This window comes from Struthio camelus, chromosome Z (assembly GCF_040807025.1).
Source record: "Struthio camelus isolate bStrCam1 chromosome Z, bStrCam1.hap1, whole genome shotgun sequence".
In the NCBI taxonomy this organism is placed as follows: Eukaryota; Metazoa; Chordata; class Aves; order Struthioniformes; family Struthionidae; genus Struthio; species Struthio camelus.
The window spans coordinates 13407428-13424608 of NC_090982.1; the positions used below are offsets into that span (position 1 = coordinate 13407428).

The 17181-nt window shown below is 38.6% G+C and overlaps 1 protein-coding gene across 3 annotated transcripts in view; it reads left to right on the forward strand.

The window, feature by feature from the left end:
* FSD1L (fibronectin type III and SPRY domain containing 1 like) overlaps positions 1-17181 on the forward strand; it is a 36215-nt gene that overhangs the window by 13166 nt on the left and 5868 nt on the right. The window contains exons 5-13 of one of the 3 annotated variants that reach the window (XM_068927933.1): positions 1813-1835; positions 4243-4364; positions 7256-7465; positions 7789-7887; positions 9392-9518; positions 11610-11642; positions 15569-15666; positions 16102-16353; positions 16703-16791. In XM_068927933.1, coding sequence (XP_068784034.1) covers positions 1813-1835; positions 4243-4364; positions 7256-7465; positions 7789-7887; positions 9392-9518; positions 11610-11642; positions 15569-15666; positions 16102-16353; positions 16703-16791 — 1053 coding nt within the window. The remainder of the gene's footprint in view (positions 1-1812; positions 1836-4242; positions 4365-7255; positions 7466-7788; positions 7888-9391; positions 9519-11609; positions 11643-15568; positions 15667-16101; positions 16354-16702; positions 16792-17181) is intronic. The other 2 variants (XM_068927934.1, XM_068927935.1) reach the window with 2 other exon arrangements.

The window sequence follows — 17181 nt, forward strand, 5'->3', positions numbered from 1 at the left end:
CTGAAGCGCTATGCAAGGTGTTCCTTTGGATTCCTTGTAAGTTGGTTGTTTTTCAGGTCATCTCTAATGCTTCTTTTCAATCAAATATTCTAAGAAGAATTATTTTTTTGAGTTCTTGCTAGGGGAGTATTTTTTTAACATTTAGAATTTAAGGCTTAAGATAACTAAAAACTAATTCAATTCACTCTAGTATTTGAAACTTGCGTTACATTAACTTGAACTTGGAAACGTGCTTCAGTTATTTAAAGAAAATACTGCCTTGGCTGTTGGCTAACTAAAGCTACCTCTAAACTAATATAAATACCAACTGCTGCTGACAGGGCAGTTCCATCCCCAGCTACTTTTCATTGGTACCAATTTTAATTGGCTTCTGCAGTAATTCAGTTCAAGAGAAATTAGCATAAAACTGAACATTTTCTTTATCTCTTTTTCTTAGATTTTTTTTTTTTAATGGCATTATTCTCTGAATTAGCTCATCTTGAAGCCAAAAGAGCATGGATGCCAGCACAAGGGAGGGCTTAGTGGCTGGATAGGATGTAGTTTGACACTGTTGTGCGACAGGCTTGAGATGGACTGATACCTTCCTTGTCGCGGGCCTGGAAACAAAGTAAATTCAAAGGAATTTGGCCTATCTTGAAAGGCACTGTTCATTGAATCCTGGGTGCCACCTATTCCAAAAGATGTAGAGATTATGAAGGAGACTTTAGTTTATGAGAAGTGCTTTCTTGTCTACAGCTGTCATATAGGAGAATCTATTAGTTTCTACAATAGCTTTGTTATATGTTAAGACAAAATTATCTCTTAAGCTAAATTATTTCTAAATGTTTTTTTCATTTTTCTGCTTTGAGAATATCGAATTGGTTTTACAGCAGGGGCAATTGTGATCCTCCCCACCCACCTCCTGTCCATTGAGTGTGCTTTGTATCTAATAAAATATTTTGAAGTATTCTAACTTTAAACTTGTAACTTATCTGATGTTTCTTGTCCTTTCTTTGAAGGGAAAGTAGTTTGGCTGAGTGGCACCGTGGATCAAATAGCAATGTTAACCCCAAACAGGGGATCAACATGTCTGTCTAAGCCATTCCTTAACTTACTACAGTAACTTTTGGTTTTACCTTTGCAGTTCCTCTTGGTAAAGGAGGGGGATTCCGTCTTTCTAAATGCCAGTGAAAGCTTACCTTTGAAATATACTTATCACTGTTTCTGCATCTGCTTCAGTGATATCATTAAAATGCTGTGGAAGACTCCAGTAATCTGTGATTTTTGAATATAGGCATAAGGAGAGAACCTTTTAGGAAGCATTGTCTGGGTAGTACTGTAACTTTCAGAAGAAACATGAACGCAAGTCGCACTTTTTTCCTCACCCGTCAAGATGCATCTTGGACAAGTTGGTGTGGAGGAATGCTGTGCATAAGCACTTTCAGTGAAACTTTTGTATAAAGTACTGTGCTAGTTCAAACTTGTGAACTTGGTCATTTAGCTCTTTTGAAATGTGAAGAAAAATAACTTAATGGAGGCAGGGAAATCTAAAGAGACAAAGAAGTTATACTCAGGAAGCGGAGTAATTTGGAATTGATTTGGTGTGGCTCTTGAGATTTGTTATCAGGTGATCCACTGTTGCAGTTCTAACCACTACCGTTAACATGCTTTATGGGAAAATTTATTTTGATACACATGTTAAACTCATTTTGATCTTCAAATCTGAGCACCACGGTTCTGAGGTAATGCTCAGTCTTCTTGCATGTTACTGCCTCTGAGACTTGCATGGAAACGCTAACTACCTTTTCTCTCTTCTCCCTGATGTGCATCAAGGCTGCCAGACAGATCAAAGATAGGTACAGTACCAAGTCTACACTTTTTGTCTCTTTGAATTAATCTTGTTCTTGAAACTGCATTTATTTTTAAAGTGACACAGTCAACTTAAATCAAATTCTTTCTGACTCTCTGCTCCTTCCTAAATGTTCCTGGTGACATCACAGCTTATGAAAGAACAGTGAAAACCTGTATCCTTTTACCTTTTGGTATTGTTCCTTGCTGACTGTGGGCCTTTCATACCTTTAATAAAGAGAAAGATGTTTTTAACACAGGGAAATATAGCTCTGAAACAGCAACACTTCAGGTTGATTATTTCCCAATTACTGAAATGGAATAATGCTTCCAGTTGACTGTATCTCTTTAAATTATGAAAGACCCTTGGTCTTTTCTTAATACTTAAGATGAGCTTTTGCTAGCTAATGTTCCTTTTGAATATAAAGTCTTGTAGCTGTTTAAATGTTTCCAGTGACATCGCTGGGGTGGATGTCAGTGAATTCACTATCTCTAGTTGTTTTTCTTTGTTTCTTCAAAGCATTATTCAGAAAGCTAAGCTTATAGCTTAGCTTCACGATAAATGCTAAGGCCATCTTTCCTCACTTGGAACAGTAGTAATTATGCTCTGAGGCTCTGGTCTTCTGATTCAGAAAACTTATGTGCTCTATGTAATATTTTGAGACAGCCCACAGGGTGTTTCCAGCATGTGCTACTCATTGACCAAATAAGTTTCCTTTAATTTACAGGTTTTCAGGGAGGAATCCATCCAGTTTTTCTGAAGTTTATTGTAAAATTAGTGACTGTTAGAGAAATTAGTCTTTGCTTCTCCGTAGGTAGATAACTAATCCTTAGCAAATCATATGAAGAGTGGCACTGGTAGGAATCTTCAGACATTTTGACCTGGAACAAATATCTTTTTATTTCTTCTCATTTGGCTCTAGTCTAATGCTGTTGAACCAGCTCTGGCTGGCGCGGTGTAGAATCTCCGCATCTAAACAGAAGTTAAAAGCTGTAGCTGTAGTTGACTATTCAAAGGATTACTCTTCCTTGGTGAAATGTTTACTCCTAACAGTCTGGCTGAACAGCTCAATCTGATAAGCGACCCATACTGGGTTTCAGAAAGTCAGCTCTGTCTTGGGAAATCGCTTGACCTGTCTCCTCTGTGCTCCTTTCAGGCTCATAATTGTCTTCTGTTTCCGAAAGTAGTGACTCTTACCATTCTTAGCCCACTCATATCTTTGCTATCCAGCCTCATATTACTTCCTCCCCCTTATCTCTGCCTAAAATTTTGATCTTTTTCACCGTTCTTTAATGTAACTGTGGTTAACACGCAACCATTCTTATATACTAGTGAAGTACTTAGTTTTTAGTAGCTCGCAGGGGGTGATAAGCATTAGGTGTTCCAAAGATGTCAAAGATCTATGAGTGTGAAGTGGATACAGGTTTTTGCAGTTGATTTTTTTTTTTTTTTTTTTTATTGTGGTGAGTATACTTCTTTCGATGTGAGAATCTTTTTAAAGCAGGGAGAGGACCTGTGTGCTGTCTCAATTTTATTGAAATTCTGCTGTATGGCCTGATATCTTAAGAGTTAAGGAGTTAGATAAGAGGTTTGCTCTCCTTCTGGTTTGATCTGTCCATACAGAATGGAGGTGCTATTGTAAAAGTAGTCAAAATAAAGACTAAGCAACATTTCAAAAGTGGAAATGGGAGTGTTTAACTGTCTTATGCTTCAGTGTCTCTTGTAAGACTGATCCAGCACTTGCATGTATGCAAAACGATATGGTGTCCGCAACCTAACACTTCTCCATCCCCAAATAAGACAAAAGGTATATGTGAAATCAGAATATTCAGCCTCTTCGTGGGTATTTATAAATGCCCTCTGAGTAATACCTAACACTTAAACTCATCCCACTTGGGAGGCAGTTAGGTGGGTCCTGCTTAGTGGGAAAGTCTTTTTATATTTTTAATCCAAAGATTTTACTTTCAAATTTCTGAGTATATAATTCATGAGGTTAATTCTTCAGTGCTTTAGACATTTTAGAAATTCACATTAGTGAATCACTTTGTGTGAAATGATTGTTCTTCCTTTTGTTTGACTAGTGAAAAAGAACCCAATTCTGGGCCGTGGAAGAGATGAGGCTTAAAGCTTTTCTCCATTCACTCTTATTATCTTTGTCCTAGTAAAATGGAATCACTGGGAGCTCATGCCATATGCTTTTAGTAAGGCAGTCTTGTTAGCAAAACTTTGTAGTTTGGAATCTTTGCTAAATGTTTTTATAATTATTTAACGTGCTGGACTTTGATCAGAGAACAGTATTTTGGCTAGCAATTTGAAATTCATGGTACAGACCATCTCATTACTGTCTCTGAAAGTGACTACAGTACTTAAAAAAGGCAAACTGCATTTTGCTAATGCTTTTCTCTTGACTTTAGAGTTACAATGGCTTCAGCATTCCGCATTTCTCTGAAACCAAAGGTCAGTGATAGTATGACTCATCTAATGGTGGACTTCTCCCTGGAGAGGCGGCTACTGCAGGCTGTAAAGTTTTTGCCAGGTAAAGCTGTATGCGAGGCATCTCATTTCTATATAGCAGATTATTTAAGTAGTAACAACTCCTACATCCTCATGAGCAAATTTTAAGGGTGCCTAAACTTGTTTTTATATTTTTGATGTTAAGCTGAATTCCTTGAGGTTAAAGTGGTTTTCTGGTTTTGTTGTGTTAATTTTCACATTATATTGGCACTTCAAAAAACATCTATCTCATAAGTGAGAATGAGTTTTCCATACAATGTATTTTTAGCTGTCTTGTGCAATTTCTGAGAGTCCTGGAAGAAGTAATTTTTCTTGAATACGTTCTTGAGGCATTGATTCCTCTATGTTTCCTAGAGATACCTTACATTTCTTAAGGCGGTATCTACTAGTTTGAAGCTTTTAGTGACACTCCGGAGTCCATTTTCAGTAATCTGCAATAGTGTTATGCCTGAAGCTCTCAGGTAGCATGCCACTTCTCAAGACGACAGTGAAAAGGTCAAAAACACAGACAGTGATAAACTAGGGCAGTGAAACTTCTGGTGTTAACAAAATCTTTATCAAAACTCCTATTTGTTACCAGTTTACTGCCATTAAACTCAATGTTCCGGTGCATATGTCTCTTCATTCAAATTTCCTTCATATTTAAACCACTTTGCCCTTGACTCCTACTAAGAATATCTTGGCAAGAATACTGCTGGCAGGGATGTTAATCTCTCCAAATCTGTTAAGGACTTGGCCGTATCAGTTTACACTTCTGGCCGTTTACGTTCTATGATATGGATACAGTATATGGTAACAGGCTTAGTGAATTGCCAGTGTTGTTATTGGTGGTCAGCTAGCAGTGTGTCCAGGCAGAAATTCCCACTCTGTTCTTGACCTCTGGATGGCAATCACAGCTCTGCAGTCTGTACATATGGGAACAAGCTAGATAAGCTGGTCAGTGCCCCTGTTTGACAGGAATATGAGTAAGTGTTAAGATGTGACTACAAGCATGAATGAAATCTTTTATTTAGATGAGGATATTCTTTAGTATGGCCCTTGTTATACATGCATTTTCCTTACTAAGATGTAGAAAGTCTATTAAATTATTATTTGGACTTTTCATCTGGAAACAAAATCAACTGCCTGGATCAAGCTTGATGCCTTTTAATGCAACTCCAAGCTATCAACTTACTCTGTTTGTTACTGAACCCTGATAGTATTTACCACAGCTCAACCTATAATAGATAGAACTGCACTGGTCATTGATGGGCTTTCACCCATCAGGGGATACTAATGATCTCCTGCGGGAAGGTGAAAACAGGCTTCATGCCATGATAATTATGTGTTTGAACAGTGCTCGCCAGAAGGATGCGGAGAACTTAGTCATTCTAAACACACGAAAGACTGTCATGGTGCGAGGCACCAGATAAAAATAATGGGAAGAGGTGCTTAAACTTGTGTATGTTCTGAAATATTTGTCCTCATCTTGGTTTCTTTTGCCTAAGAGAGGATGATATTGATATTCTGAAGTTATGGTTGGATGATTTTGAAATTTGATAGCAAATGCACTTGGATATCTCATTAGCACTTGAGACTTGTAACTTCAGTCACTTCTATACAGTTTTTCTCAAGCGTTTAAACCTGTGCCAGTTTGAACATGCTTCCTGCTTGGTTTCAGCTACAAGGAAGTTGGAGAAAAAGGATACGCTTGAGCAGTGCTGGGTTAAAATATTTGAACAAATAGTTGCTAGAATGTGTTAAATATGGTGCATAAAGCAAACTAGGCTTTTGCTTCTTCTGAAGCTGCTGTAGCTACCAATGTTTTAATCTAGTTGATAGGGTTACTCATCCCTAAACGTGACTCTTAACTATAATGACTCATTAATTTTAGTGGAGAATTGCTGTGCAGTCAATCTCTTGAAGAAACAGTAATTTCAGCTTGTATGGTGAAAGGTTTGCATTTAGCACTTTGTCACTGGAACATGATAACTATGCAGAAGAAACAATACACAAGTAAGGATTTAAGTGTGAGATGTGGTGATATTTGACAAATGAATCTGTAGGCCTACCAGTCCCGCAGAGACGATTCAGTATTGTATTTTCTTGACTTTCCTGCCTGATATGTTGACTTGGAGGTTGCTTCTTATCTGTTTTAAGTTGTTGCAGAAACAATGAAGAAGCTTTTGCAGACTCTTCCTCCAAAAACTGTAAACAAAAAACATTTTTTGATGTTTTTGATGTTTATCCAACAAAAGTCTTCCTGTTGTACTTCAGATACTACAACAATGTCTCTTTAAAAAATATATATATGTATCCAGTGACTTAAGCACTCTGCAATTTCTTGAGAATAGATATAAAAAAACTTTTTAAAGACCAAAATGCGTCTTAGGCATTCTTTCCTGTTTTCTCAAGACAAACAATGAGAAGGAAGGAAAACCAGATAACTGCTGACTGGCTAGCGGAAACTATTATACTGTTACAGTTGTCTATAGTGGAGGAAGAAAGCTAAGTAATAGTATTGTTTGAGGGCTGTGAATGCATATGCCTTCCAAAGACTCAGAACAAAAAAAGTTAACTCCTTAATGTTTTTCCTTTATAAAGTTCTTATCCTAAATGTAGGCTCACAGTTGTAAGGCCTCTGTTCTAGCATGTACGTCTTACTACCTCTAAAAGAGGACCAACCCAGCTTGCTAACAAAACACGAACGTCTGGAAAATGTGGTACAGAAATTAACTCTAGAGCTAATGTGCGTTTCTTTCACTTAACGCACAGCTTGCAAAACACTGGAACGTGACACGCTCAGTCTCTTATCGTACTTTGCTAATGGAACATAGCACCTAAAAGGAATGTGTTGCTGAGCTGAAGGCAAGTTCTGACCTCTGTAATCCAGGGAGAGCCAATTAATATTCTGTCTTTTTTTCTTTTCTGCAGTTCCTAAAGCTCCAGAGATAGATATTGCAGCATGTCTGGTTGCTGATAACTGTATAACAGTATCATGGAGAATGCCTGAAGAAGACAACAGAATCGATCACTTCATACTGGAGTACAGGAAAACCAACTTTGATGGACTTCCTCGAGTAAAAGATGAACAGTGCTGGGAGCTAGTAGACTATATTAAGGCTACTGAATACACGTTATCAGGTAAAGATTGTTTATACTTCAAAAACAAGAAAGTAATCTAACTGTTTGTGCTTGGAACTTTTGTTTTAAAAACCCTCCTATTTAATGAAGCTTCCATTGTTTCATATTAATCTTGAATGCTTTTTATAATAAAGGCTTTGAAACATATTTTGATTTTGAGGTTTTATGTTAAAAAAAAAAAAAGTGGTAAATGAAGTTCATACCGATATATTTGAGTTTATTTAATGCAGACTGAAATAAATAAGACAGCTATATGAAGCAGATTTTCGTCTTGTTAAGATTGTCCACAATTAATTCAAGTTTCTAAATTTCCACTTTCTTAGGTCTGAAATTTGATACAAAGTATATGAACTTTAGGGTACAGGCTTGCAACAAGGCTGTGGCAGGGGAATACTCTGATCCTGTGACTCTGGAGACGAAAGGTAAAATTTGAAAGGCTATAAACTGAGATGTACTGAACAATCTGTGCATAGATGCATTTAGTCCTGCTTTCATATCTGAACTTGTATGTTAAAGGCCATATTTCAGCAGTACTTGGGGAAATTAAGCAGTTAGTGCAGCTTGCTGGTGATTGGCACTTTGCATGTGACAGGTAATGGCCCTTTGTAAGTAGAAGGTGCTGAAAAGCATTTTTTGATGCTGTAGCTATAGATTCTGATCATGGTCCGTGTCTAAAAGATAAGCAGCCTCACATTGCTGTGGTTATTAAGACACTGTGTTAAAATCAGTTGATCCAAGAGTGGTAGCTTCCTAATATCCAATTGTAAATAAACTAAAAACAATTTTGTGATGCTTTCTATCCTTGAAGCTGAACTGATGCTTTATAACAGAACAGAGACCTTGACTATTCGCACAGTCCTGATGGTTTCATTGTAGCAACATAAAAAGGATAAAATGACTGCTAAGCATGAGATAATTAAAATACTAATTCTGTTTCTAGTAAATGCTACTTCATTAAAAGCAAAGCTGTACGAAGTCTGCACGAGCATGTGTCCTGTAACTTCTAAAACTAATTGAATTTTTTTAGTACTCTAAAGCAACAGTCACTGTATTCAGTACTTCCATTTTGCTTACGTTCCTTACTCTAGTATCAGAAACCAACCAGATTTTGATTATTTGGTGGTTATCATGCTGCCCATGTTAACTCCAGTGTGTGTGTGCACCTTTAACACTTAATCCAGTTCACTTTCTTTAATGCTTGGCCCATAGAAATTCTGTACTTGGTCCATGTGCCTGCTTTATTTTTTCAGACTTCTATGCTGTTGAGTTTTGAATTTGCAAAGTCTAAAGTATACTTTTTCAGCAGCTGCCTGTAATATTTGGTATTAGGACACTTACAAAATGAGCTGTAAATATCTTAGTGATTCAACGTGCTGTTAGTTTTGTTTCATTGTATGAAGGATTTAGCTGCAGGTAATAGTCTGCTAGCTGCACGCACGCTCTACTGTTCTAATATCTGCAGCCTGCTCTGCAGTTCAATTTTGTATGCCTGTATGTACTATCCTATCAATTTCACATTCTCTAGGTTCAAAAAATCCTTTTCAACCGTAAATGCATTAGAGAATTGGGGCTGTCGAGTGTGAAAAATGAGCGTAGCTTGAAATCATTCCCCAAATTTGTACGATTGTGAATAGGCTGCAAATAGCAGGAAGCACTGATTCGCTGGTTGAATTTAATTGCTGGCCCCATTGCCTTATAAAGATGAGAACTTGCTTTGATATAAGTATAGCTGAAGATAAGTAACTGCCCTTTATTTGAGGGGTTCTTTATCTTGGTTATAAGCATCAAACTAGAAAGCTGACATTTCTGTAAAGTTGCGTAGTGCTGTGCTACAAGTTTTCCACTGTTTCTGTCTTTTTGTATAAACAGCCATCAAGGGGAGAGAACACTATACCTTTTCACTGTTTCATGTTTTGTCTTGACTAGCATTTGTGTTCAATTTGGACAATACTTCGTCTCATCTGAACTTGAAAGTTGAAGATACTTATGTTGAATGGGATCCTACTGGAGGCAAAGGCCAAGAAAAAATAAAAGGAAAGGAGAATAAAGGCAGGTAAGAATTCTAACTTGGTTTGTAAAGATCTGTATTACCTGGAATGCCTTGTCTGGCAATTGAGGGAAGGAGAACCCTGGAAAATCAAAACACTTTCACCTCTCTGGTTATTCATATGGCTGGTAGAACAGTGGCACACTGAAGGAGGTTTGACTTGAGGTTGTTCTCTGGAAAAAATGTTTGTTACAGGGAAGGGAAATAAAAGAATGAAGACGTGAAGAAGCTTATTATGGAATCCGTTTAAAGTGTTTTTTAAACATTAAGTAGAATTTAAGTCTTTTTAAAATATATTAGGATATTATTCAAGGTGCTAAATGACTTGTGCAAGAGGCAAATGTCAGAGTTAACTGATCTTCAGCTCTAATGTTCTATGGTCGGCAGTGTTGCAGGCCAATACCGGTGAGTGGCCAGCTTACCTATTATCCAAAATAAGGAAGGAGTGGGCTGTTGTGTCTTTTCGAAAAAGCTAAAGTTAAAATAAATAGTGCAAAAGGAGATGATCTGAGTTTATCTCAGAGCTCTCATTGAGGATAAGGTAACAATAAAACATACCAATACTAAAAGATACTGGTAATAGAACATAACTCCTGCAAAAATTGCAGGCTTAAAGATATTTATTAAGTATTTTCATCTAGAAAAAATATTTAAGTGTTTTCAAAGTTTTTTGGATTATTTCTCGAGCATTAGGCGCTAAGTGCTTACTGTTCAGAATTACAGAGTAAATAGGGTTGGAAGGACCTCTGAAGTCATCTGTTCCAACCCCCTACTTTAAGCAGGGCCAACCAAATTGGGCTGATCTACTCTTTGTCCGGCTGAGCATTGAATATCTCAAAGGGTGAAGAATCTGCAACCTCATTGAGCCTCTGTTCTTAGGCCACACTACTGGGGAGGAGAGGAACACCCTAATAACAGATAGAAGTCTGCTATGTTGCAGCTCATGGCAAGTGCCTCTGAACCTGTCGGACGCTGAGAAGAGTCTAGCTCCATCTTCTGGGCCCTGCTGTTATGTAGTTGAAGACAGCAGTCAGATCAGCCTCTCTTGTCTTCCTGAGGCTGAGCAAAGGCAATTGTCCCAGGCTTCTCCAGTGCCCCGGTCCCTTAACTGGAGGGCTGTTGGCCCTCCGCTGGACTTGCTGCAGCGCGTAGAGAGTCCGTGCAGTGCTGGGGAGCCCGGAAGTGGAGGCGGGACTCCAAACGGAGCCTGAGAAGGGGCAGAACGAGCGGACTGGTGTCTTCCCTGGACGTCCTGGTCGCTGTCTTGCTGCTGCAGCAGCGCAGCACGGGTCCGGCGGTTGGGGTGTGCTGCAGCCTCAGGCTTTTGTTGACGGGGCGTCCCAGCGGCTCTTCCGCGGAACGGCGGTCGGGTCGGGGGGTGCGGCGGCCAGTGCTGGTGCCGGGGGCTCCGCGGTTGCAGAGGCGGGCGTTTTTGGTTGTGGCTGTGGTGGCCTTGGCGATGTTCCTGTCCGCTTGCCTCTCCATCCTGTTGAGGTGCCTCTGAAGAGCGGGCCTGTGCTCCAGCGTATTGCGTGCTCCCTCGGTTTGGTCTGGTCCGGTCCACCAAGTAGCTGAGGGGTCAGTCCTTGCCACGCTGCCAGGCGGTCTTAAAGCTGTGAAGCAATGCAGGCCGATCCTGATGATGGTGAAGATGCCAGGAGTGACCAAGGAGTGGGCGGACTCGGTGCAGCTCATCAGCTGTGAGGCTGATGGAGCTAGTTCGGCATGCAGCTCGCGGTGCAGTTGTGCAGTGCGTATCGCCTCCCTTTAGGTGTGGAGCCCTAGAGGGGGAGTGGGTCCAAAGCCTTGCTGAAGTCAAGGTGGAGAGCATGCATTGCTTTCCCCTTGTCCACAGGGCCAGTGACTCCTTCCTGAAAGGCAATCGGGGTGATTAAGCATGATTTAGTCTTAGGTTTCCAGTTTGCCTTTTTGTTAGAAGGAGCATGGACTAGGGTAATTTGTGAACAAATACCTCCGCTATTGGTATGTACTACAAGAGGCATGATAGCAAAAACTTTAGTGGCATCTTAGAACTGGGAGTAATGTTCTTTATCTAATAGAAGCATTGTTTAATAACTGCTTATTTCTGTCTGACAGTGGCCAGAATCCTGTACTGAAGAGCAATAAAAGGTGATAACATACCTCTTATTTCTAGGACCTAGCTTCTAGTTTTGCAGCAGTCTTCAGTACTTTATTTCTCTCCTCCTAGATCAAGCAATCTAATAGCCTTTGTCAGTAACTAAGGCAGAACATCTGTGCTTCTAATATACTTTAGAAATTTACTTTGGTTTCATTGCGATGTATATGTTTTCCAGTGGCTAGAAAAACAAAGTTCATGGAAGGATAGTGACTAGAGTGTGAGACCTGATTTGCCATAATAGTGCATTATATATTCAAGTCTCAGTGTGAAGATGCGTGTTACTTATAGGCCTTTGAGGCTTAGAGTCTCCTGGCACATGATGTCATGCTAGATTTTTCACAAATGCAGTTGAGAGTTTATTTCTGAGAGTTTAAACTAATTGTGTTAATTCTTATTTTTGAATAAAATACTACTTGCCACTGAAGTCTTGCTATATCTGCCATTAAGCATCGGAGACCAAATATCGACGACTAGCATGGAGTTTTACTTTCAACTAGGCTGACCTTCGTGGCAATTCTAGTTACTGACTCAAATGTTCAAAAGAGAAATAATGTTTCCAGTATGTAAAAGCAGTGAAAATACTCAACTACTCTTCCCTGTGCGATTGTTTTCAGTATAAACTTTTTAATATTTTTTCTTTTTAAAAACAAACAAACAAAAAACAACAACCAAAAAACCCCCCAAAACCCTCCTGGCTGGAGAATCACTTATTTCCTCCTTTTTGTTCTTTCAGTAGTATCAGTGATTTAGAAGCTGCAGGACCAAACCAAATGCACAGGCTTTTCATTTCTTTTAGGCATTACTGTTTGTATTCCTCAGTCATATTTTTTGCCAGAGATCAGTAGTAACAAATTGATGTGCAGTGCCTTAGTTCAAGAGGTATTTTTCCCTGTGCATGCATCTACCTCAGGAAGCATACCTAGTTCTGTTAAATTCAGTTTTAAAACTTTCTAGTATGTCACTGTGCACTACAAACTCAAAGTCTTACACATTGTTTCTTGCTGTATTTGTCAGTAAAGACATTTCTGCTTCTGGCCTTTACTTCTGTAGAAGAGTCATCTGTTCAGCTTTGCCTCTGAGGCTGCCCTTTACTAGCAGGAGGTTTAGATGAGCTTTCATTCTTGCAGAAGGCCTTTCTTCCCTGTAAGAGTATCTATGCAAATGTTTTACATTAGAGGGGAAACTTCATGCTAGCTCCATGCTTGATGAAAAGATGGTCCTGGAGTGTACTTTTTTTATGTTAAACATCAACTTTGCAACTTTCAAAGCCTGGGAAGACACTGATGCGCGTAAGATACAAAACAGGTTTAATAGACTGGAATAAAGCCTGTAGGTAACTTCAAATGTCTCTTGTGCTTTCTTCTCTGAAAGACAATGCATATTCCTTAAATTGTGTACTCTTATCTAAAATGGGTAAGAAAGCTATGATTAACGGCAGTGCTGTAGATGACAATCCTAGTCGTAAGACTAGCATATTTTGTCACTGAATAGTAGAAGAAATGCATCAATTTACTAGTGCAGCTAATGAAAATTGTTGTGCTATATTAGAAAATCAGCACAGAACCGATTTCTGTGAAATTTTCTACCTTTTTCTTTTGGAAGATAAACTTTACCATGGAAAAATATATACCGATTTTTTCAAACCAGCCAATGCTAAATGTCACTGTCTGAACTGTTAAAGGCTGTTAGACTTGAATGGAGAGAGTCCACCCAGTGGCCATTTACTGATGATTTGAACAAAATAAATGGTGTTGAAGACCTGTTCACGTCTTCATAATGTTGTGGAAAAATTTAGCCCAGCGCCTGCTTTTTCCTTACCGTGCTTCTTTAAATGGCCACGCTGCTTTCTGCATAGCTCATTTGTACCTGCTCTAAAAAGTCTTTCTTTTTTTATCGGAGTGCAAGTGAATGGTCTCTGTGGTGGCGCATTTGAAGTAGGGTGGAATCTGCAGTGAGTGGTGTGCTTTCCCTTAAATTATGCTTTAATTCTTGCCTTTGCTGTTTTTCTTCCATGCAATCGCTTGCTGCTTTTTCTTTTGGTAAGTAAACTACAGCTTTTTCCCTGTGAATTCAAAAGCACTTGTCATGGCCTGCACTGTTGCACAGTATACACTTACCATTTTCATGTAACCCTTGCAAGCAATTTAGAAGCTTGTGTGGCTTCTGATCAATACCGGCAGATTTATATGCTAAATTAGGGGTGTTAAGGTAGACAACAGTACTTCAAGCAGTTTGAGAGTATTGATTTCTTGTAGGCTCCTGTAACTGAATTAAAAAGAAATTTAGTCATGTAGATAGAACCAGAGATTCTAGCATACTTCTCTGTGAAAAAGTTATGGCGCTCAACTTTTTTTTTTTTTTTTTGTTAATGTCACTTTGTAGTAATAATGGTATTGAGAAAAAGGGACTTTTTTGTCTCTTTGTGAAGCTTGAAGTCTGTGTTGAATGAATCTGAAAGGAAGCAAACTAAACTTCCCCGTAACAGGCCTGGACACTTCAGCAAAGTTGGAGAAAAAGCATTTATTTTTGTGGTAATGCTTCAAAGGTTGATATGTAATAAATTAGAAGGGGTGAGCGTTTTCAAGTGACTCCCCGTGTGCATTTCCATGTTGTTCTTGCTTTTCTTATTGTTTAGAATCTTTGTTAATGACATTAAACTGTAGACTGCTTAGTCACTTCTGGAAAGTTAAAATTTGTTATTGTCTGTAAAAACAAAAACCTGAGATGATTCCGTGGCTACCAAGCTTTAACTTTCGTTATAGCTTGCAAATAGGTGCCTTAATTTTGTTTAATGATTCAATTGCTAGGTATTATTTTTGAGGCCGTAACCAAAGTAAAATAAATTGTTTAAAAACTTCATTAGGATAAAATTGTTCTCTTATGCAAGTGATTCCTCATTAGACTGTTCTCCAGAGCAAGGTGTTTCTTCATTTATTTTGCTATTGCTTCCAGAGAATGCTTTTGGAAAGTGTGATTAGAAGATGTAAGCCTTTCTAGACTGGGATTAGGTACATAAACTTGGTAACAACTCTTAAAAGAGCTGTTGTGTGCTTCTCAGCACAATTTACTGTGACATGATTTTATTTTCTGTAGTCTTTAAAGAAATAGAAATGTAGCTAAATAAAATCCCTACCTTTCATACTTTTGATGTTTGATCTTTTTAGGAATAAAACCATGGTTGTGGTGCATTTAAAAAATCAGAAGTCTCACCTTGTTTTTTCCTTATAAATTATGTATAGATTTGACACTTTTGGCTTAGTGTATCATCTTCAATGTGTGCATTTTGTAATAAAACTATTTTACTCTTTTTGAAGTTCTTTATTATTCGGGTTGCACTTCTTTCCTGGGATTTCATTCGTTGTTTATGTAAGCCCTACCTGTGCTGAAAAACCTACCTTGAACACATAACTGATGTGACTTTCTTCATTCCTTGATGCTTAAATTCCAGTGAACGTAGTTAGATATCTTTGTATTGAGTACTGGCAGTGGATTCATACTTACCTGATTCTTGTTGCTGATCTACAAGGTTTATTATTAGAGGTCTTGGGCAGAAAAACAGCCACCTGAACTCTCTAGGTTTCTATGTGATACAGGCAAAATGCTAAGCTTTATACAGACGTGCGTTCAAACAGTGCCACACACCTGCCCTTTTTTCTCCTGTTTCCGTTCTTAACTGCTTTTGGACTTGTTTCACTACGCTGTCTGGCATCTGTTCTGGCTGTTGCCTCTTCCCTCTCTGTTCTCCTTGTGCATGTGTACTAGCTCACTACTGCTAGGTGTTAAGTGTGACTAATGGCTGTCATTTCAGTAGTTTTTTGTATGTTTATTGCAACTTGATTGAATCTTGCTTGGAAAAACTTCCTTAGTTTGCATTTCTGTAATAGCATGCAAATCTTGCACGTTCTTTCCTCCTTAGAAGTGGTACACCATCTCCAAAGAGGACATCTTTTAGTTCAAGATCCTTAATGAGAGGCAGCAGAGATCGTTTTACTGGTGAATCATACACAGTGTTGGGTAAGGTGAACTTCTCACTTCTAGTAGGTGTGTAGTGCTGTGGAAGGGCAGCTTAGGTAGGAATCTGAAGGAAAAATTTGAGTTCGTTCAAGGCTGTGAACATTGGAATATCCTGCCACAGCAAATGTCTTGAAGTCTTTTGAAGATCCCTCCTGTGAGGCTCTTAGTGACTGACGGTCACTGCTGTTGAATGTGGGTTCATATTAGATATAGCTCTTTTCAGTGAATGTAAGTAAAAAAAACTGTCTCTGCATTCTACTTTACAACTGTATCTTCCTATTTACTAGTAAATTAGACTTTTTTGTTTAGATATTTTTGTATTTCTTAGTCTTGAACTTAAAAGGAGATGAAACTGAGCAGACCTCAGAGGTGCCTGCAGAGAAGCCAACGCTAAGGTATACTTACTTATCAGGACTAAAAATATTTTTTTTGTAGGAGACACTGCTATTGAAAGTGGACAGCATTACTGGGAGGTGAGAGCCCAGAAGGACTGCAAATCCTACAGCGTGGGAGTAGCATATAAAAACCTGGGGAAATTTGACCAGCTGGGAAAGACTAATTCGAGCTGGTGCATCCATATCAACAACTGGCTGCAAACCACATTTTCAGCAAAACATAATAATAAAGCCAGGACTCTAGATATACCTGCTCCAGACAGAATAGGAGTATACTGCGACTTTGATGGAGGTAACTTATGATTTTATGAAATCTAGATAAAGTTATCTGACTAAAAGTGTCAAGTTAAAGCAATAACAAGGCTATATAAGTAGCCTGTAAGTACATTAGTGTTACTCCTAGACTGATAGTCCCCTACAAAAATAAGGGACTGAGCACTTTTATGTAATACTGCTTGTAGTGCCAAGTGACACTACTGTTTGTGTGACAGAGCTACTGACTGAGAATTTTTCGATAGTGGGGACTCTGACAAGATCTGTACTTAATGTGTTCTAGAGACTTCTCCCTGGAAAAGCAGCAATCTTAGATATTATTGCTGGGCAGATCTTTGTAAATATTTCTTCTTTTTTACCTCTTCTAGGTCAGCTCACATTTTATAATGCAAACTCAAAGCAACTGTTATATACCTTCCGAACAAAATTTACCCAGCCATTACTACCAGGCTTCATGGTCAGTATCTGAAAATTTTATTCCATTTATAGCACTGAATTCTCTTTAGAATACAATTATTACTTTTCAGTAAAGGAGGAAACTGGGAACACAAGTTTGTTTGACTAATACTATATAAATGTTTATTGACTGTTTCTTCTTTGACTTCACATGGTACTTTTAACAGCCCTTCCCTTCAACAGGGGGAGCTCTCCACCTAGATGTCTCTTGTGTCAGTGAAATGTGATTAAATCCTTGCAGAGTGAATTAATTACATGTTCTGATAGCTGATGAGCCTGCTACAATAGCTGATCCAAACTGGTGCAGCTAGGAGCCCAAGATGCTGAAAGCTGCCAGAGCTGTTGTCATAAGATAGAGCTAGACCAGGTGCTTCCCTCTGAGTCAGAAGAT